Source organism: Macaca fascicularis, chromosome 1 (genome assembly GCF_037993035.2).
Source record: "Macaca fascicularis isolate 582-1 chromosome 1, T2T-MFA8v1.1".
In the NCBI taxonomy this organism is placed as follows: Eukaryota; Metazoa; Chordata; class Mammalia; order Primates; family Cercopithecidae; genus Macaca; species Macaca fascicularis.
In genome coordinates, this window is record NC_088375.1 from 198,953,955 (window position 1) to 198,977,445 (window position 23,491).

Genomic DNA, 23,491 nt, shown 5'->3' on the forward strand with positions numbered 1-23,491 from the left:
TGGAGACCTAATGTACTGCTTGGTGACTATAATTATTACGTATACTTGAAATACGCTGAGAGTAAATTTCATGTTCTTATGTCTCTCACATACCTATGAGGTGATTGTTATATTAATTAGCTTGATTGCTGTAATCATTTCACAATGCATATGTATTATCAAAAATCACATTGTATACCTCAAATACATGTAACTTTTACTTGTTAATCATACCTGAATAAAGCTGGGGAAAAAAATAAACCAACTTCAAATGTTAGGCTTTATTTCCATTTCATTAAGCTACCATAGGTTGTTGTTGTTTTTTTTTTTCTGAAACAAGAGACTTGCCCTGTCCCCCAGGCTGGAGTGCAGTGGCAAGATCTCGGCTCACCGCAACCTCCACCTCCCAGGTTCAAGCGATTCTCCTGCCTCAGCCTCCTGAGTAGCTGGGATTACAGGTGTGCACCACCACGCACAGCTGATTTTTGTATTTTTAGTAGAGATGGGGTTTCCCCATGTTGGGCAGGCTGGTCTCAAACTCCTGACCTCGTGATCCACCCGCCTCGGCCTTCCAAAGTGTTGGGATTACACGCATGAGCTACAATACCTGGATCATAGGTCTTTTTTTTTTTTTTTTTTTTAATCAATCTTATTTTTTTGCCTCCCAATGACACAAGTTATACTTTGCTCACATAAACATACTCTCATATTTTTCTTAAATCTTTTTGGTCTATCTCTTCTCCCTAACCCAGCCACCATATTCCATTTCTCTTTTCTTTTTCTTCCTAAAAGGAACCAAACTCTTGAAACTGGTGTGTATTTGCCCCATCTCTGTTTTATAATTTCACTGTATTTGTATGTATCCAGTACATACTTTTGTTCTTAAGTTTATATAAGTAACAACATATCCTTTCGCTTTTTTTTTTTTTGAAACAAGAGTCTCACTCTGTTACCCAGGCTGGAGTGCAGTGGCGCAATCTCAGGTCACTGCAACCTCGGTCTCCTGGGTTGAAGAAATTCTCCTGCCTCAGCCTCCTGAGTAGCTGGGATTGACAGGCATGTGCCACCATGCTAATTTTTTTTTTTTTTTTTTGAGACAGAATCTTGCTCTGTCAGCCAGGCTGGAGTGCAGTGGCATGATCTCGGCTCACTGCAACCTCTGCCTCCTGGGTTCAACTGATTCTCCTGCCTCAGCCTCCTGAGTAGCTGGGACTACAGGTGCATGCCACCACATCTGGCTGATTTTTGTATTTTTAGTAGAGATGAGGTTTCACCATGTTGGCCAGGCTAGTCTTGAACTCCTGACCTCAAGTGATCCACCTGCCTTGGCCTCCACTATGCCCGGCCCCTTTTGCTATTTACTCACCCCCAACATTTTCTTTTTTTCTTTTTCTTCTTTTTTTTTTTGAGATGGAGTCTTACTCTGTCGCCCAGGCTGGAGTACAGTGGTGCAATCTCGGCTCACTGCAACTTCTGTCTTCTGGGTTCAAGGGATTCTCCTGCCTTAGCCTCCCAAGTAGCTGGGATTACAGACATGCACCACCGAGCCCAGTTAATTTTTGTATGTTTAGTAGAGACAGGGTTAAGCCATGTTGACCAGGCTGGTCTCAAACGCCTGACCTCAAGTGATCCACCCGCCTTGACCTCCCAAAGTGCTGGGATTACAGGTCTGAGCCACCAGGCCCAGCCCATTTTTTTTTCTTTTTTCTTTTTTGAGGCAGAGTCTCACTCTGTTGCCTAGGCTGGAGTACAGAGGTGTGATCTTAGCTCACTGCAACCTCCACCTCCTGGGTTCAGGCGATTCTCATGCCTCAATTCCAGTAGCTGGGATTACAGACGTGCACTACCATAACTGACCAATTTTTGTGTTTTTCATAGAGATGGGGTTTTGCCATGCAGGCCAGGCTGGTTTCAAATTCCTGGTCTCATATGATCTAAAGGCCTCTGCCTCCCAAAATGCTGGGATTACAGACATGAGCCATGATGTCTGGGTATATAACATTGTTTTAATAATTCACATTGATACATATAGATCTGGTTCATTCATTTAACTGTTATGTAGTACACCACAGTATTATATAACTATTTATGTGCTGTTTATTCATTCTACTACTGACAGGAATTTAGACTATTTCCAATTTTCTGCTATTACATATAATGTTTCAAGCACACATGCAAGATACCTCTTTATGGGTTTTAAGTTATGCAATTTCATCTTTACTTCATCTCTTCTAGTTGAGAACTGCTCTCCCGGGTAGTTGTGCTAAATGGTACTTCTACAAACAATGTGTGAGAGTTCCTTTTACTTCATCCTCACCAACATTTGGGATTTCATAAGATTTTTCTTTTCATCTTGCACTTTTGGCAAATAATAAGGCTTTTATTACAAATCTGATGGGTACAAAATGGTAACACTGATTTCACTTGTAAGTTCTTGATTATAAATGAATGAGAATCTTTTCACATGTTTACTGGCTATATGGGTTTCCTGTTTTGAGAACTACCTATTTTTCAATTCATCTGTCCTTATATTTTGTAAAGTTTTCAGTTATACGAGCTACAAATTTTCTAATATTTTAAACTTTGTTTCTTTTGCATTACACAAGTTTTAAATTTTGGTCAAGTTTATCAGTATTTTCCTTTGCAGTTTATACTTTTTACTTTGTTTGGTGTTAGGAATATTCTCTCATTTTTATCCTAAAAGAATTTGGAAGATTTGCTTTTCATATTTGGGATTATAATTCACCTAGAAATAAATTTTGTGTCTAATGTTAGATGGATCTAATTTTTTAAACAGTTAACTGTGTAAACACAATTTATTAAATATTCTACTCTTTCCCTACTGATCTGAAACACTACGTCAGATATTTACAGTTTCCATAAACACATATATGGCTTGTTTCTAGACTCTGCTTCATTAATCTGCCTGTCCCTGCACTTGAAGCCATGTGGTATAACTGTTACAGTTTTATAGGAAGTAGGACAATTCCTGCTTTATTTTTCTTTAAAATTCTATTGGTTTTTCTTAGTCACTTATTCTTCCATATAAATCTTAATAATACTATACCCTACTGGAATTTTATTTTATGTTTTTTGAGACAGGGTCTCATTCTGTTGCCCAGGCTGGAGTACAGTGGTGAGAGCACAGTTCACTGTAGCCTCGACTTCTGGGCTCAAGCGATTCTCCCATCTGAGCCTCTTGAGTAGCTGGGACTATAGTCACACACCTCCACACCTGGCTAATTTTTTTTGTCTTTTTTTTTTTTTTTTTTGAGACGGAGTCTCGCTCTGTCGCCCAGGCTGGAGTACAGTGGCCAGATCTCTGCTCACTGCAAGCTCCGCCTCCCGGGTTTACGTCATTCTCCTGCCTCAGCTTCCCGAGTAGCTGGGACTACAGGCACCCGCCACCTCGCCCGGCTAGTTTTTTGTATTTTTTAGTAGAGATGGGGTTTCACCGGGTTAGCCAGGATGGTCTCGATCTCTTGACCTCGTGATCTGCCCATCTCGGCCTCCCAAAGTGCTGGGATTACAGGCTTGAGCCACCGCGCCTGGCCTTTTTTGTCTTTTTTAGCAATGAGGTTTCACCATGTTGGTCAGAACTCCCAGGCTCAAGCAATCCTCCCACCTTGGCCTCCCAATGTCCTGGAAATACCGGCATACCCACTGTACCTGGCCCCCAATTGGAATTTTAATTAAAACTACATTTATAGATTGATTTGGGGAGAACTGACATTTTATAAAATTGAGTCTTCTCCATAAGGATAATGCGTTTCATTAAATTTTCTCTTAGATATTTCAATAAGGTTTTATAATATCTTAGAGACCTCAGAAATCATTTATTCCTGAGTACCTCATTTTCAATCCAAACTCTTGATCTCATTATACTTGTTAAAGCTCAGCTAAGATATCACATACTACTACAAATATTTCTCTGATTTTTGAGGCTCATTTGGATGCTCCTCCTCCTATGATCTTGGATTTATTTATTCATTCTTTGTTTAATATGAACAAAAGTTGTGCTGGGCATGGAGGGTACACTGGTGAATAAAATGACAATCCCTTTATGGAGCTTTCATTCTAATAGGAGAGACAGAACAATAAACACTCATAATTCAAGGTGATACATGCTATTATAGGGGAATTACACTGTGCTATGGGAATACAGAAGAGAAATACCTAACTCAGACTTGGGGGATGGCTGGATGGGGGGAGAAGGGTGTCAAACACTGCTTCTCAAGGAAGTAACATGTAGACTGAAACCTGTAAGAAGAACAGAAGTTAGCAAACACAATAGTGACTAAAAACCATAGTACTGATATCCTCGTCTCTTGATTTTATTGAAAAAGCTCTCATTGTTTAACTGTGAAATCATTTACTTTTTGTTTCCTTTTTTAGAGATAGGGGTCTCACTCTGTTGCCCAGGCTGGAGTACAGTGGCTCAATTACTGCTCACTGCAGCCTCCAACTCCTGGGGCTCAGACTATCCTCCTGCCTTAGCCTCCCAAGTAGTTGGCATTACAGGCGTGAGCCCCTCTGCCCAGTTCATTTATTTTTTGGATATGTTTCCCCTCTTGGCTTCTTTGACATCATGTTTGGTGTCTCATATTGCCTTGTAATTATCATTACTTGCTCACTAGTTCTTTCTTTCTTAAATGCTAGTATTCCTCAATGGCTTTATCCTTCTCTTTCCTGTTTCAATCTAAATAATATTCCTAAAGAGTTTTTCCACTTCTATAGTTTCAAATATGGATTTACGTACTGAAGAGTCCCAACATTCTTACTTTGAGCTCCCACATTATAGATTTTCATACCTAAATTTCTAACTATATACTAGATATGTCTGCCTATATGTTCCATAGAATCCTCAAGCTTCGGACATGTTAACATTGATACATGGTGTATACTGCCAACTAATCAGCAATAGTAGATCTACTTCCATATTCAGTTGACAGTACCACCATTCATACCTGCTAGAAAACTCAGAGTCACTACTCTGAATGTACACTGGAGAGCACGCCCTTCTTGGGAGACAGTTTATAATATGGCAGTCACTGTACCTTAAAGTTGCTTCAAGGGCTGAATAATCACAGAAAATTTCACACCAGGTGTGGAGAGTAGTTGTTCTTTTTATTTATTTGAGATGGGGCCTTGCTTTGTCACTGCTGGAGTGCAGTGGTACAATCATGGCTCAATACAGCCTTGATCTCCTGGGCTCAAGCCTTCCTCCCATCTCAGCCTCCTTAGCAGCTGGGACTACAAGCACACACCACACCTGGCTAATTTTTTTCTTTTCTTTTTTTTTTTTTTGGTAGAGATCAGGTCTCACTATGTTGTTCAGCCTAATCTCAAACTCCTGATCTCAAGTGACCCTCCAGCTTTGGTCTCCCAAAATGCTGGGATTACAGGTGTAAGTCACCATGGCAGGTGTTGTTTTTAATGTGTTAACTTGCTAGGCTACCAGCTGCCATTTGTTTAATCAAACACTAATCTAGGTGTTGCTATGAAGGTATTTTGTAGATGTAATTAAAATCCATAATCCATTGACTTTAAGTAAAAGAGATTATCCTGAATAATGTTGATGGGCCTAATTCAGTTAGGTGAAAGGTCTTAAAAGTAGGGCTGAAGCTTCCCTGAGAGCAAGAAATTCCACCTATAGATAACTGCTTCAGCCCGTGCCTGAATTTCACCTGCCCTTCCTGCCAGCCTGCCCCAAAAATTTCAGACTTGCCTATCTAGCTCCTACAATTGCATAAACCCCTCTCTCTCTCTATACTTCCTACTGGTTCTGTTTCCCTAGCTGAACCTTGACTGATATGCCAGGCTTATAGTTTATTTGCAAAAATAATTCCTTCAAAAATCTAGTAAAGCTCTGGTCTATTTTTTTCCAATCAGTTCCATGTACCAGTAACTACACCCAAAGTTTTTTTTTTTTCCTGGACATGGTTCTTAAACCTATTTTTCCAGCTTAATCCTTCCTCTCCATCCCACATTAGACCATCACCATCTCTTACCTGAACTAGTGATTGAAAAGCCTCCTAACTGGCTTCTCAGATTAGTTTTTTCTCCTCTATCTATTCTCCACACTGCTGCCAGAGGTCTCTTTCTGGAAAACAAATATGATCATGTCACTATCCTTCTTAAAAACCTTTGAAGTCTCCCTATCTAAAGGACAGAGAGAAGTTTTTTCTATTTCACTGATTGGTTTTTATCTTTTATTTCTTTCTATTCTCTTTCGCATTTAATTTTCTGTGATTTTTCTAACTTGTTGAGAATGAATGTTCATGTCACTGATGCTTTTTTTCTTTTATAATAGGCATTTAAAGTTTTAAATTCTCTCTAAGCATTGCTTTAGCTGATCATACCAGTTCTATATGTATTGTATTCATTATCCTTCAGTTCAAAATTTTCTTCATGATTTCTTTAAACAAGGGGTTATTTAGAAATTATTTCTTTATTTTTTAATAGAGATGGGGGGTCTCACTATGTTGCCCAGGCTGGTCTCAAACTCCTAGGCTCAAGTGATCCTCCCACCTTGGCCTCCCAAAGTGCTAGGATTACAGGCGTGAGCTACTACACCCGGCCTAGAAATTATTTCTTAATAATTTTCAAAGCTGGACTTCAAGTTCTAGTAGGAACATAACAGCCATTTAGTTCCAAATTTTCCCATCTTTCTCCGAGAACCGGTACAGAGCAACAAAGACAATGTTAAAAACAAAAAATACCATACGTCTTTAGTGAAACTAGCGGATAATAAAAACCTAAAAATGCCAAATTATAAGTAAATATGACCCAAAGTACTTCAGAGTAAAAGAAGCCACATCTGAGCATGGGAGAAAGACAAGAAGTATAAAGGAATCTGGTAGGGGAATAGCACATCTTTACTCCCAGAAAGAAAAGAACCTATCTCAAGTGGGAACTACAATGTTTAGAACTGAGATTAAATGGGGGATTCTCAGAAGGAGGTAAGGAAAGGAGGTGTAGAAAGTGGCAGAACAATAAGTGGTTTGGAAGTGACAGATCTCAGAAAGGACCACTCTTTTATAAGTGAGGCATGCTCTTTTGTAATTTCTTCTTTTGAAGTAGTTTCAAACTCACAAAGTTATAAGAATAGTACAAAGAACTTCTGTATATCGATCACAAATTCTTTAATTGTTAACATTTGAGGCAGGCAATTTAAAGGGTAGGAGGTGTATCCCTTGGTAGCAGAAATAGGACCCGGAAAACTCATGGCTGGTAGTTCACATTACTTAAACCCCTTAAGTTACTGAGAGGCAGAGGAGATGTGGCTGTATTTTGAAGAAAGAATCCACCAGAACAATGGAGCAGAGAGCCCTTGAATACAGAAACCTGGAAAACTATCTTGCTCCGAAGGTGTTCCTAACGTTCCTAAGACCCTTAAGTCCCTTCTAACAGATGGTTTGGGAAACTCATCTCATGCCAATATAAGCAACAAAAAAGTGGTTAAGTATCTATACAAAAATACCATAGAAAAAAATGTAAAAAGGCACTGCGACATCTCTGACAAAGAAACCTCAACAAACAATATCATCACAAAGCAGAGAAAATTTAAAACCCTACTTGTTACTCGCATTGAAAAGTTCCTAATGCAGTTATGAAGAAAAAGTTCAGAGCAGAAATTTAGGAACTCAAGGAGGAGCTATCCAGTCAATGGGAGTTGCAGTGAAACAAGCATGGCAGAACTCAAAAGAGAAATGGAAGAAAAAGAATTTTAAGAATTAAAAAAATTTAAGAACTAAAATGCAATGAGCACATGGTAAAAATATACAACACGAAAGGCACAGTAAGAAGCATGTAGGATAAAAACTTTTTAAAAGTAAATAAAATGATAGACATAAAACTGACCCAAAATGGTCAATTAAGAAAACATCTAATAATTTTATCAGATGTCACTTAATAAAATAATTTCTAAATTATTTGGTATTTGGAAGAAATACTTTCAGCAATCACACACAAAAAAGCACATCCCTTCTAAGAAAAATAAAATCAAGCTGGCATCATACTTCTCTATTGAACATTCAATGCCAGAAGACAGTGGAAAAATACCTACAAGGTACTCAAGGAAAAAGTGTGAGCCAAAAATTCCACATCTAGCCAAACAATCCTTCAGGAATAAGGCTACAGATAACTCAGCCCTTATTCATATGAGCATTTATTGAAGCAGCAACTTGAGGACAAACTGAAACCAACAAATGACCAGAAAAATTTCAGCAAAAGGACTGGCAGTGAGCAACAATACATTTAATTGCAGATTTAAGATTGAAAACAAATGGAATGAAACTGTTACATGGTCTAAGAATGTAGGAATTCAAATGAATGAATATATACAAATGAATGTCAAGAGCAGAAAATATAAAAAGTAGAATAAGCTCAATGACTGTACCTCATGTGCAATAGATAGGAGTCAAAGTTGAAAGTCAATCAGTAAAACTTTAAGCAACAAGAAAGAATAAAATTATAAAGGGCAATAAAATAATACTATATTGGCTAAAAGTAGTAGAAAGAAGGGAAGAGAATAAAGCTAATGTAACTTACTCAATTAAGGGAAAGAAAAGACTGCTTTAAAACAGAGGAAGACAAGTATCATATGAAAGTGTAAGTATAAAGATAACCACTGGGGGGAAAATCTTCCTAATATGAGGACTACCATTTAAAAAGCACAGAAAACACACCACTCAAAGTTTCAAAATATATACAAACATAAAAAATGGCATAAAATAATTTTACAAAACCACAACCAATGGTTGTGTCTTGATAGGAGGATATGTCCTTTCTATCTATATCTGGCTTAATTCATCCACTAAACAGAAAAAAAGCTTTAAACTGACCCACAAAGCAAACCATTCTATGTTGTCATAAGATATACCTGAAAAAAAAAAATTAAAGGATAGGATAAAGTTCACAAAAGCATGAAGTGCAATCCTTTTATTAGATAATCTAGAATTTTGGTCAAAAAGTGCAAAAAGTCACTCATATAAAGGTTATAATTCATAACAAAGAAAATAGATATGAATATATATGCTTCTAAATATATAGTAGCAACATTCAGAAAATGAAATTATAGGAGATAAAAGAAATAGAAAGATATTAATAATAGGAAATTTATTTCTCCTAGTCTGAGAGAACAAAAAACAAAACTAAGTAAGGAAATAAATGACATAAGCAACATAAACTGGTAGCTCTGATGGATATTTCACCCTAATCTAATATATGAATATACCTTATTTTCAAATAGCCATAGAACTATCACAAAAATTGACCATATATTGGGCTACAAAAAATACCTCTACAAACTCTAAAAGGAAAAATACAAACCCCATTTTTTAACAATACAATGAAACTAGAAAATTCACAACAAATCCAGAAAACAAAACGATTTTCATTCTGAAAATCTGAAAAGTCTCTCAAACAATATTTCAAGCACAGGGGAAATACAAAAGAAATTTGAGGAGTTTCTAGAATATAATATAATACCTATTTCTAGTTTCTAGAATAAAAATACTACATATCAGCAGTTTTGTAATACAGCTAAAACAGTGATCACCAGAAAAATAATTGTTTTAAATATTTCCACCAATAAAACGAAAGTACATGTTACTAATCTAGCTTAAAAAGACAGAAAAATAACTTTAAGAATAATTCCCATTGTTGGCTGGGCGCGGTGGCTCACGCCTGTAATCCCAGCACTTTGGGAGGCTGAGGTGGGTGGATTGTGAGGTCAGGAGATCGAGACCATCCTGGCTAACGTGGTGAAACCCCATCTCTACTAAAAATACAAAAAATTAGCTGGGTGTGGTGGCGGGCGCCTGTAGTCCCAGCTACTCAGGAGGCTGTAGCAGGAGAATGGTGTGAACCTGGGAGGTGGAGCTTGCAGTGAGCCGAGATCGCGCCACTGCACTCCAGTCTGGGCGACAGAGCCAGACTCCGTCTTAAAAGAAAAAAAGAAAAAAAAAGAATAATTCCCATTGTCGGAAAGGCCTTACTTTCCTCAACATCAGTATTGTGTCCTGATCACTGACCAGAGAACTGAACCTCCAGAATCCCCAGGAAGCTGCTCTATCCTTAAAGAACAGTAAGACTGTTGTAACTTGCTCTGCCTGTAAACACACTTCAGGAAGGAAGGGGAAGTTGGCAGATATATTTTCAAATGATCTGCAACACAATTCTTGAGAGTTTTCTAGTGAGTTTAATGTTAATAAAAATTGTTTTCAGGCCGGGTGCGTTGGCTCACGCCTGTAATTCCAGCACTTCGGGAGGCTGAGGCAGGCAGATCACCTGAGGTCAGGAGTTTGAGACCAGCCTGACCAACATGGTGAGACCCCATCTCTACTAAAAATACAAAAAAATTAGCCGGGCATCATGGCGCGCACCTGTAATCCCAGTTACTTGGGAGGCTGAGGCCGGACAATCGCTTGAACTGGGGAGGCGGAGGTTGCAGTGAGCTGAGATCGAGCCACTACACTCCGACCTGGACACCAGAGCAAAACTCAAAAAAAAAAAAAAAAGAATTGTTTCAATAAATTTGGGTACCTTACTTCTCTAGAAAGAGTTCATCAAGATTTTATTTCATTGATCCAAGAATTTAAGTTGAAGTACTAAATATACACCTGAGCTAGAATAATAGAAAAGATTCTCTATTATAGGTTTCAGTAATTCATTAACTGGGAAGAATATGTTACCAAAAAAGAAATCAAGAACATACATATTTATTTTTGTATTCTAAAATAAATATTTATGATTCCATAACTTTTTAAAATTTTTTGATAAAAAGTAATAGATGCTTATTGTTGAAAGCTTGAAAAAGATGGAGAAAAACAAATACCACCCAATTTCACTACCTGAAAAAAAAAAGTGAAAAGAACAAAGCATAGATATGCAAAATAATAAACTGGGAAAACCACAGATATACACAGAATTTCAAAAACTAATAGAAACTGGCCTGGCACGGTAGCACATGCTTGTAATCCCAGCACTTTGGGAAGTCAAGGCAGGCAGATCTCTTGAGCCTAGGAGTTCGAGACCAGCCTGGGCAACATGGTAAAATCCTGTCTCTACAAAAAAATACAAAAATTAGCCAGGTGTGGTGACATGTGTCTGTAGTCCCAGCTGCTCAGGAGGCTGTAGTGGGAAGGTCACTTGACCCTGGGGGGCAGAGGTTGCAGTGAGTCAAGATTATACTACTGCACTCCAGCCTGGGTGACACAGCAAGACCCTGTCTCAAAAAAAAAATAATAATAACAATAACAACAATAGAAACTACTTTGTAAAACTCTGTATAATTAAATTACATATGAATAAAATAAATAATTTTCCAGTAAAATGTGAGCTACCAAAAGTGAACCTAAACACCCTGAAGAGACTTTTTTTTTTAATTAAAAATTTTATGGGTACATAGTAGGTGTATATATCTATGGGTTACATGAGCTTTTGATACAGGCATATAATGCATAATAGTCAGATCAGCGTAAATGGGGTATCCATTACCTTAAGCATTTATCCTTTCTTTGTGTTACAATCCAATTATACTTTTAGTCATTTTTAAATGTGTGATAAATTATTAGACTGATTTTCACAAAATAAATGAGGGAAGTTTTAAAACAGCTACCTAGCAAACCAAACCAAACGAAACAAAAAACACCAGGTCACAAGGTTTTATAGGGGAATTCTACGAAATCATAAAAGAGCTGATAATATCAATACTATTTTAAAACTGTTATACATTTTAGAAAATGGAAAACTTCTGAATTTTTTAGGAAATAACACCAAAACTTGACAAAGACTGTACAAAATGGGAAGGCTGCAGATTAATCAGACTTTTGCATTTTAATTTATAAAAGTAAAGTGTTAGCAAACAAAATCCAGCATCAATTAAAAGACTCTAGGACTGCTGGTTTGGTTCAATGTTTGTTAAAAAGAAGAGAAATATCACATCTTCAGCTCCATAGATGCTGAAAAGGCATCGGACAAAATTTACACATACTCTTGATAAACATACTTAATAAAACAAGAAACAGATATTCCTTAATATGACAATATATACAAACATACAATACTTAATGCTTCTAGAGCAAGAAAGAAAAAGGATGCACATTAATCACTACTATTTAATCCTACCTTGTCTGATTAGTCTATATAATGTGGTAAAAAAATTAGAGGTATAAAAATCCAAAGGAAGAGGTAAACTTATCACTAGTTGCAGGTGATGATTATAACCTAGAAACCCCAATAAAATCACCTGAAAAAATACCACAAACAATAATGGACTTCAATAACACAGAAAGAGAGAAAGTATACAGAAAGCAAAAGCCTGAATACATATAAGCAATAACAAGTTAGTATCTATAAACCCATTTAATAGCAACAAAAAGGAGAAAATATCCTGGAATAACAAGAAATGGCCTGGGTACGGTGGCTCATGCCTGTAATCCCAGCACTCTGGGAGGCTGAGGTGGGTGGATCACCTGAGGTCAGGAGTTTTGAGACCAGCCTGACCAACATGGTGAAACTCCGTCTCTACTAAAAATACAAAATTAGCTGAGTGTGGTGGTGCATGCTGTAATCACAGCTGCTTGGGAGGCTGAGGCATGAGAATTGCTTGAACCCGGGAGGCAGAGGTTGCTGTGAGCCGAGATCACTCCATTGTACTCCAGAGCGAAACTCGGTCTCAAAAAAAAAGAAAGAAAGAAAAGAAAAAAAGAAATGTGAAAAATTTATGTGAAGAAAGCTGTAAGATCTCTTGAAGAAAACAAAAGTAACCTTGAACAAATAGAAAGACATAGTATATTCTTTGACAGAAAAGATAACATCTTAAAGATGCCAATTTGTCCTAACTTAATTTATAAATCTAATAGGATCTCAATAAAAATAACAATCTGTCCTCTCCCACTCACTGGATCTAAACAAGGAATTTCTAAAGCTTATACATAAGAATGGCCTGGAAAACCCTGAAAAGAGAAAATGGGACTAGTCCTATCAGATATTAAAAGTCATAAAAGAAATGACTGACCAATACATATGTATGTGTGTACACACCAACATACAAACTTACTTCTGCACGGCAAAAAAAAAAAAAAAAAAACTCCACCATACCAAAAGTCAAAAGACAAATAGCAACCTAGGTAAAATATCTGCAACTCATGACAGATGAAGGGCTAACTTCCTTAATTTATAAAGCTTTATCAGTAAATGAGAAGACCAAAAATCCAATAGAAAAAAAAGGGCAAAGATATAAACTAACAGTTCATTAAAAAAGAAACACAAAGGCCGGGCGCGGTGGCTCAAGCCTGTAATCCCAGCACTTTGGGAGGCTGAGGCGGGCGGATCACAAGGTCAGGAGATCGAGACCACAGTGAAACCCCGTCTCTACTAAAAATACAAAAAATTAGCCGGGCGCGGTGGCGGGCGCCTGTAGTCCTAGCTACTCAGGAGGCTGAGGCAGGAGAATGGCGTGAACCCAGGAGGCGGAGCTTGCAGTGAGCTGAGATCGCGCCACTGCACTCCAGCCTGGGCAACAGCGTGAGACTCCGTCTCAAAAAAAAAAAAAAAAAAAAAAAAAGAAACACAAGTGGCCCTTATATTTGTGAAAAGGTAGTCAAATACAAATTAAGAGGACACAAGAAAACTATTTCTTGCAAATTGATTGATGAAAATCTAAGAGTTTGACAATTCTAGTGGCAAAGATATAAGGTAACTGGTACTCTCATTCATTGATGAAAAATATTTACAATCTCTGTGGAGTGCAATCTGGTAATAATGATATAAATTACAAATATTAATACATTTGCCCTTAACTCATCAGTCTAACCTCCAGGAATTTATCTTACAGACATATCTTAATATACATAAAATAATGTGAAATAGAAAATAGTTAAAAATAACTCTAGTATACATCTAAAAGAAAACTAGTTAAATATATCCCCTCCTCAATCACATATTACACAACGGTAGGTGCAGCTGAAAAAGTGAGGAAACTATGCCCTGATCTGGAAGGATCCAGGGATCCTTGGAGGAATGTCTAATGTCAGGTACTGGGCAAGAAATATAAGATGAGAAAGGAATATCCTGCTGTGTCTGAAAGCAAGAAAGCTTTCAAACATTTACGAATTATCAACAGGACATGAAGCTTTTCCACAGAAAAATTCCATGCAAATTTTAATGCAAATCCTAATGCAAAAAGAGTAACAGAAAATTTACCAGTTCGTAATCCCTAGTGAAATAAATAATTTGGGTCACAATGATCAGTGAACAGAACATTAGCAATTCAAAAGTTAATTAAGAAATTTACAATGGAAGATCTCTGCATCTACTGATTAATCTCTGAACCTAGAGACTGATTTTTGCATCACTAAAATTGGGACCACTAGATACTGTGTTTCCTAATATGACACAACACAAAGCACTTCTAAGCATTTTGAACCAGAATGGAATGAAACTTCTAAGCTTTTATTTTCAGAAAATATAGGGGATAGAGGAACAAGGTAATAACACAAGAAAACAAAAAGACAAAATCAGATTTGAACATATTCTACAGAACAAGTGACCAAGTTTTTGTAAAACGTCAATGGCATAAAGAAACAAGAAAACAAGGAAGGAAGTGGGACTACTAGATCGAAAAAGGCATAATAATCAAATGTGATGTGTGGATCTTGTTTTGCTTCTGATTAGAACCAGCTAACTAGAAAAAGGCATATTTCAGACAATCAGGGAAATCTGATTATGGACAGATATTAGAGGGTACAAATAAATGCTTGTTTATAATTTTCCTACATATAATAATGACATTGCTACTATAAGAAAATATCCATAGTTTTAGAGGTACACATTGAAGTAGTAGGGACAAAATGACATGCCGTCTGGGATTTGATTTAAAAACACTACCGTAGAGGAAGAAATGTACTTGGATTACGCAAAGGTAGAAAAATTCTGACAATCTGAGTAATGGCTACCTATGTGGTAGTTCATCATACTGTTCTCTCTGCTTTTATATAAGTTTGAAAATATTTTGTAAGAAAACACCTAAAAACAAGAATGCAATTAGCATCACATTAAGACCAGCAGTAGGTATAACATCTGGGGGTCACCATGCTCAACAGAATTATCTTTCTTAATATATATATTTCATAATAAAATGTTGGCTTAGAGTTAAAAGGGCAAAAGTGAGTTATAATAGAAGATTGCTCAGATAATTGTCAGGGCTTTTAAATCTGTCTTCATGTGCTTGCTTCATGTTTGGCAGCATTCCAAGGTAAGTTCTACAGGCTTTCTAAACGAAATGTAATAAAAATATAAAGGTTTTTCTAGTAGATCATAATACATGTCCAAATATTACTTTGAGATACTGGTATGTATAATTATATACAAAATTTATGTACACACATCATATAGAAATCTACCACCCAATACAGAATATGGCTTTAGTTCCCTTACCATCAATATTAAGCATCATTTTCCACATGGCAGGCCGAACAGACTGATGGAATCCAAACCACACTTCCCTGCCTCCTCCCAGAGGGTGGTCATATCCTTCTGGAGCAGAGAAAAATGAACGCCCCACAGGCGTGTATCTACAAAAATTAAAATGGCATGTTCAATCCTTTCCTTCTCATACGAGTATTTAAATCTGCAGAAAAGGGGAGACTAGAGCACAATTAACTTATCATAATGATGCTCATCATTATGAATGTATGAAACTAAACATGTTCCAAATTTGAGAAAGCAAAAAGTACCCACTCTAAACGGAAAGAAATCTACTTAAATTTTCCTTTCTCAAACCTGTTGGTTGAAATAAGAATGAATTTTATCTAAAATAATTTCTTAAAAATAGGCTTTAAAGAGTTAACAGTTCCAACCTTAAAAATGTTAACAAGTAAACAATTATTGAACAAAAAGCTATTTCTATAAATGTGTTTGCAAGACATACTATTTTTCTTTAAAAAAAACATACTGAGTCAGGTGTGGGGGCTCACACCTGTAATCCAAGCACTTTGGGAGGCTAAGGTGAGAGGATCACTTGAGTCCAGGAGTTTGAAACCAACCTGGGCAACATAGGGAGATTCCATCTCTACAAGAAAAAAAAAAATTTAAATTAGCCAGGCGTGATGGTGCATGCCTGTGTTCCCAGCTACTCAGAAGGCTGAGGTAGGAGGATTGCTTAGGCCTGGGAAGTTGAGGCTGCAGTGAGCCATGATTGTGCCACTGCACTACAGCCTGGGCGCCAGTGTGAGACCATGTCTCAAAAAAAACCCAACCAAACAATAAAAAATACATGGGTACACATGCGGTCACACACAGGAGCATACCCTACACATGTGAGGTCCTAGGATTATTAAGAAAAGCAATTCAAGCCGGGCGCGGTGGCTCAAGCCTGTAATCCCAGCACTTTGGGAGGCCGAGGTGGGTGGATCACGAGGTCAGGAGATTGAGACCATCCTGGCTAACACGGTGAAACCCCGTTTCTACTAAAAATACAAAAAACTAGCCGGGCGAGGTGGCGGGCGCCTGTAGTCCCAGCTACTCAGGAGGCTGAGGCAGAAGAATGGCGTGAACCCGGGAGGCGGAGCTTGCAGTGAGCTGAGATCCGGCCACTGCACTCCAGCCTGGGCGACAGAGCGAGACTCTGTCTCAAAAAAAAAAAAAAAAAAAGAAAAAGAAAAAGAAAAGCAATTCAACACAATTTGATGTTGTTGTATGAACAGTGAAATTACTTTTAAAGCAAGATAATATAACGAAAGAAATACATCTGAAAACAGATCTGTTAAGACTTTTAGATCCTAAGAGAAAGGGTGAGATATTTTTCTATAAAATTATTCATAAGATTAGCTAAGCTAATGATGTATAGTTACTTGCAAAAGCCAGATAATTTTCTGTAACGTACTCCTGTCAATGAATTTGTATTGATGCTATTCTTGTTCAACATTTCAGTTGAACAATCAAAATATACGGCAAATAAAGGTTTAACCAAGAGAAGCCTGCACAAGTCATTCTTGGGAGTTTAAAATCTAAAGAGAAAAAAAGCAGAAGCACCCACTTCATGGAGGGCAGATGTCGTAGCACCACATCAACGGCATGGACAGGGTTAGTGCTGATTGGCTTGTCTAATTCCAGTGGCTCAGGCAAGGTCCGTCCTGTCAGTACTTCATGCAGTAGATGCCAACTCACCCGAGAGACAAATTTGATTGACACCTTAAAAGGTCGATCTTTTCCACCTTCCCCAGGTAGAGTAACGTCTAAATCTACCTGTTGATGGGAAAAGAGTCAACTGGTAAATGTTGAAAATGATAAATACAATTATTTTAGATTTAATTTATAAAAATATCTAAGAGAAAACATGGCAAAAATAAAAAAGTCAATAGACTAAAATATACCATTTATTTTTTTGTCGATAAAATTTAAATAACACAGTTACTCACACCAGCATTATGTGTCATTGCAAAATACTGGAAACTACCCCAAATGCTCTAACATTTATGCAGCTATGAAAAAAGAATGAGGAAAACCTCTTGAAACTGCCATGGAATAAACTTCCAAGCTATACTATTAAGTGAAAAAAGCAAAGTACAAAAGATTACAAATACTATGACAACTTTTGTGTGAGAAAGGAGGAAATATTCACATGTCTGCTTACTTCTGCAAAAAGAAACATAGGAAGTATGAACCAGAAACAAAGAAACTAGTTACTTTCAAAGGATGGGAGGGAATGGACTGGAAAAATAAGGACAGAACAATTCTGAGTACACATTTTGGTATAATTTTGACATTTGGAAGCATATTAAAATTCTACATATTAAAAAAAAAAAAAAAAAAGGCCAGGTGTAGTGGCTCACGCATGTAATCCCAGCACTTTGGGAGGCCGAGGCAGGCGGATAACTTGAGGTCAGGAGTTCGAGACCAGCTTGGCCAACATGGTGAAACCCCGCCTCCACTAAAAATACAGAATTAGCAGGGCGTGGTGGCACATCTGTAATCCCAGCTACTTGGGAGGCTGAGGCACAAGAATCATTTGAACTCAGGAGGCAGAGAGTGCGGTGAGCCAAGATTGCATCACCGCACTCCAGCCTGGGCAACAGAGTGAGACTCCGTATCAAAAAAAAAAAAAAAATTTACGCCTGTAATCCCAGCACCTTGGGATGCTAAGGCAGGAGGACTGCTTGAGCCAGGGAATTTTAAACCAACCTAGGCAACAGAGCAAGACCTAGTCTCTACAAAAAATTAAATTAGCCAGGTGTGGTGGTGCACACCAGCTGCTTGGGAGGCTGAGGCAGTAGGACTGTTTGAGCCTAAGAGGTTGAGGCTGCAGTGAGCCGTGAGTGTGCCAATGAACTCCAGCCTGGGTTACACAGCGAGACCCTGTCTAAATAAATAAATAATAAAAACGGAGGGAAAAAATTAAAACAGAATATCATAAACAGAATAAAATGAACCCAAATAAATTTCATATAAATAACATAACCACACTGAAAGAAAAGAAAAAGGAAGCACCAATTCAAGTAACTCTTGAACACAGTATGTATACTGACGATAGTCTTCATTCCAGGGGTAGAGAAAGGGTGGATTTAGAAGAATTGCATGCAAAATAAAGCCTTGAATTCATTAGCAGGTTTCTGTTCTGTAGTGGTCTGAGTATAGTAATTCACAAACTATTTTATATGTACTGTAGGACTGAGCAAATGAGAAGGAGTGGTGATGCTTTGAGGAGCCAGGAATCTAACTAAAGAAGAAAGATACAAATATGGAATGGAGTGAGGAAAGGAAGAATCCCATGGAGTATAGACTGGAATTGGAAGAATCAGGTGTGAACTCATGATTTCCTATATATATATATATGTGTGTGTTAGATTTACCACATAAAGTGTAATATGTTTTTGTTGTCCGTTTTATTTATGTATCTACTTTTTATTTATTTCCTACCTCTATCCATTGAAAGGGCTTAGAAGCACATATACCCCAGCAGCAGTGAACATACCAATACCCAGATTTTCATTTCAAAATTGCATTTGCCAACTAAAAGAAACCAGAGATCCTCAGAGAAATGGTTAGTTGCAGGACTGCAGCAGAGAAAACATAAAATAAACCAGGAACATCTTGTGCCAGAAAGTAATGAAGTAGGGTCATGCAGCACATAATGATTTTTGGTCAACAATGGACCACACATACATGGTGGTCCCATTAGATTATAATGAAGCTGCCTTATACAGGTGTACCATTTAAACAATCTTTTACAATGTATTTTTACTGCACCTTTTTATATTTAGATATGTTTAGATACACAAATATTTACCACTGTCTTACAAGTGCCTACAGTATTCAGAATAGTAACATCCTATATAGGTTTATAGCGACAATGAGCCATATTATATGGTGTAGGTATGTAGTAAGCTATACCACTTATGTTTGTGTAAGTATATGCTGTGATGATAGCACAATGACAAAATTGCCCAAGGACACATTTCTCAGAGCATATCCTCATTGTTTTAGGTGATGCAGGACTGTATTCCCCAAAAAATGTCATTTCAAAAGGACACAGGAGTCAGCTTAAAAGAGTTCCCACCGGCCAAATCTGGGACAATCTGGGCAGTGAAATCAATAAACAGAGTGAAAAAAAATAATTCTCCCTTACAGCAGATTAATGAATATATGCAGAAGGAATGACAGAATTAGAAAATCATCACTTCTACATAGTAATAATCCTTTTAAGCAAGAATAATCAGTTGCCAAGCAAGAATAATCAGAATCTAATGAACAACGGGATCCTTAAAAGTATTTCCCATTCAAAATTAAAAACTTCTGTGTATCAACAGATACAATCAACAGAGTGAAAAGGCAACCTGTGAAATGTAAGAAAAGGTTTGCAAATTATATATCTGATAAGAAGTTAATGTCCAGAATATAAACAGTTAATATCCAGAATACAGAAGTTAATATCCAGAATATATATAAAGAACTCCTACAATGGTATTCATCAGTTTAGCTAAAAAAATTAAAAATCTAAAAGTAAAGAACTCCTACAACTCACTACCCAAAACTCCAAACAAACAACTCAGTTCAAAAAATGGGCAAAGGACTTGACTACACATTTCTCCAAAGAAGATACACAAATGGCCAATAAGCCTACAAAGTTATACTCAACATCACTAATTGTTGGGGGACATGCAAATCAAAACCACAATGAAATATCATCTCACACCCATTAGGATGGCTACTATTAGAAAACAAAACAAAACAAAAAACAGAAAACAAGTGTTGGCATGGAAGTGAGAGTTTGGAACTCTTTGTGTTGGTGGGAATGTAAAATGATGCAGCCATTCTGGAAAACAATATAGCAGATTCTCAAAAAAAATTAATAATTATCACATGACCTGGCAATTTACTTCTGGGTATATATCTAAAGAACTGAAAGCAGAGTTCAACATTTTTACATCTATGTTCACAGCAGGATTATTTGCAATAGCCAAAAGGGGTCCATTGATGCATGAAAGGATAAACCAAATGTGTTATATATATACAATGGAATATTATTCAGCCTTGAAAAGGAGATTCTAATACATGCAAAAATGTGGATAAACTGTGAAACAAGCTAGTCATAAAAAGACAAACAATCTATGATTTCACTTACATGAGGAACCTAGAATAGTCAAATTCAGAGACAGAAAGTACTATGGTGGTTGCCAAGGCTGAGGGGAGGGAGCAATGGATACTGTTTAATGGATATTGAGTTTCAGTTTTGTAAGATAAAGACAATTCTGGGGATGGATGGTGATAATAATTATACAACAATGTAAATGTGCTTAATACCACTGAAATGTACCTTAAAATGGTTAAGATGGTAAATTTTATGTTACATATGTTTTATCACAATTACAAAAAGAATCTCCCTACAAGATGCTTATTAACTACAAGGAGAAAAAGAATACCCCAATAGGAGAAAACTGGCAGACACCAATTTAATCAACTGACCAAGTTAACATCACCAATAATTACCAATAATGGAACAAATACATACTGTGTACTTCCTGATATGATAAGGAAAGAATGGTTATATAACATTCCTGCCAATAACGCATAACCAGAATGTAATCAAGGGGAAGTATCAGACAAACCCAGACTGGGGGACATTCTACAAAATAACTTGCCTATATCTTCAACAATGTTACTGTCATGAAAGAAAAAAAAAAGGCTGGGGAAAGAAAGACATGGTATTTGTATCATGATCTTGGACTGGATTCTGTAACAGAGGGGGAAAAAATACTAAAGGGCATCATTGGAAAAATTGGTAAAACCGGAATTTGTATTGTTGATTAAATAAAAGTATCATATCAATGTTAAATTTAATGAACCTGATAACTGTACAAGGGTTTTTATCATTGTTCTTAGGAATATACATTCAAGTATTAAATACTGGCCAAACATGGTGGCGCTCCCAAAATCCCAGAACTTTGGGAGGCTGAGCTGGGTGGATTACTTGAGGTCAAGTTTGAGACCAGTCTGGCCAACATGGCAAACCCCGTCTCTACTAGAAATACAAAAAATTAGCCAGGAGAGGTATCACGTGCCTGTAATCCCAGCTACTCAGGAGGCTGAGGCACAAGAATCGCTTGAATCTGGGAGGCGGAGGTTGCAGTGAGCCGAAATCACACCACTGCACTCCAACCTAGGTGACAAAGCGAGACCCTGTCTCAAAATAAATAAATAAAATAAAATAAATATTAATGGGGCACGGTATATGCAACCTACTTGTGAATGGTTCAGGAAAAAATAAGTATATATGTACAAGAGAGAAAGAAAAATAAATAAAACAAACGTGGAAATGTTCAGAACCTCAGTGAATCTAGGTAAAGGGTGTATAAGAGTTCTCTGCATGATTACTGCAACTTTTCTGTAAGTCTGAAATTATTTCAAAACAAAAAGTTAAAAACAATCAGTGATAAATACTCACATACATATGGATTGTAATAAAAATGGTAATAAATGCGTGCAAAAGGAGACACTTTAAAAATATACCTTTCCAATACAGGAATGCATATCTTACCCCTGTAGTTGCCACAGGAAGTGGATTGGCGGTGTAAAGACTTCTTTTTCCATCATAAACTGGTCTACGGTCTCCAAATATAGTTACTTTAAAATGCTGAACCATTGAGTCAACCACCTCCCTAAAGAAGGGAAACAATACATTCACATAATCCTCTGCAAGATGAAATACAAAAATATTAACAGAAGTAATTTCTGCCACTGTTTAAGGCTGTCAAAATTCTAAAAGACACTCAAATATGATAAAGATTTTGCTTTTAGAACCCTGGCTTAAGACACCAAAAAGATTGATTATTGCCAAAAGATGGCATACATTTCACTAGACAGAGAAGAATGAAGTGAGCATATTACTTAATTCCAGGACACATTTGACCTGCAAAATATTCTTACAAACGGATTCAAAATCTCTTTCACCATCTCTAAGCACTCCCTAACATATTCACTTCTTTCTCCAAGAGTAGATACTCTTTCCTCTGTACTAAAAAAGCACCTAGTACATATCTCTATTAAAACACTTTTTCTATTATAATGATAATATATTTCAATTCTTCTGTGAGCCTCTTGAGAGCAGCAAACATACCTGTATTCCTTTCTCCTCCCATCCTTATAGTACCTAGCTAGTAAGGATATTATAAAACCTCCATTTTTATCCAGCAAACATTTGATCCAATGTAACTGACATAGAAAGCTATTCAAGACTTTTATATATACATATATATATATATATATATATATATATTTTTTTTTTTTTTTTTTTTTTTGAGACAGGAGTCTCGCTCTGTCGCCCAGGCTGGGGTGCAGTGGCCAGATCTCAGCTCACTGCAAGCTCCGCCTCCTGGGTTTACGCCATTCTCCTGCCTCAGCCTCCCGAGTAGCTGGGACTACAGGCACCTGCCACCGAGCCCAGCTAGTTTTTTGCATTTTTTAGTAGAAACGGGGTTTCACTGGGTTAGCCAGGATGGTCTCGATCTTCTGACCTCGTTATCCGCCTGTCTCAGCCTCCCAAAGTGCTGGGATTCCAGGCTTGAGCCATCGCGCCCGGCCAAGACTTATATATTTAAAGCTTACAGACTATATAGGGAATACCAAATTTTCACAAATCAACATTTATATTTTGTACACACATTTGTAAAAGCAGAGTAAAGATCTCTGAAAGGATATATTCCAAATGGTGGTTACCTCTAGAGAGGGAAGGGACAGGATCACAGGGTCGCTTTTATTTTGTTTATAAAATCTAAATATATTACAATGAGAATGTACTCACATAGTATTGATATAATGTAAAACTAATTTAAAAGATTCAAGGCCAGGCACAGTGGTTCATGCCTGCAATCCCAGCACTTTGGGAGGCCAAGGTGGGTGGATCATCTGAGGTCGGGAATTCCAGACCAGCCTGACCAACATGGAGAAACCCTGTCTCTACCAAAAATTCAAAATTAGCCGGGCACGGTGGCGCACGCCTGTAGTCCCA

General features: G+C 37.2%; 1 protein-coding gene across 14 annotated transcripts in view; it reads right to left on the reverse strand.

The window, feature by feature from the left end:
- Positions 1–23,491, reverse strand: part of LOC102144351 (argonaute RISC catalytic component 3) — a 141,780-nt gene that overhangs the window by 84,381 nt on the left and 33,908 nt on the right. For 9 of the 14 annotated variants that reach the window (XR_012422695.1, XR_012422693.1, XR_012422696.1 and 6 more), the window contains 3 exons: positions 22,022–22,142; positions 17,024–17,232; positions 15,424–15,560 (listed from right to left, as the gene is read on the reverse strand). Coding sequence is in view for 6 of the 14 variants with exons in the window: in XM_045374678.2 (XP_045230613.1) it covers positions 15,424–15,560; positions 17,024–17,232; positions 22,022–22,142 (467 nt within the window). In the remaining 8 variants the exon portion in view is untranslated. Of the gene's footprint in view, positions 1–1,345; positions 1,616–4,160; positions 4,240–5,990; positions 6,009–15,423; positions 15,561–17,023; positions 17,233–22,021; positions 22,143–23,491 lie in introns of those variants that run through there. The other 5 variants (XM_065525197.2, XM_065525188.2, XM_015438461.4 and 2 more) reach the window with 4 other exon arrangements.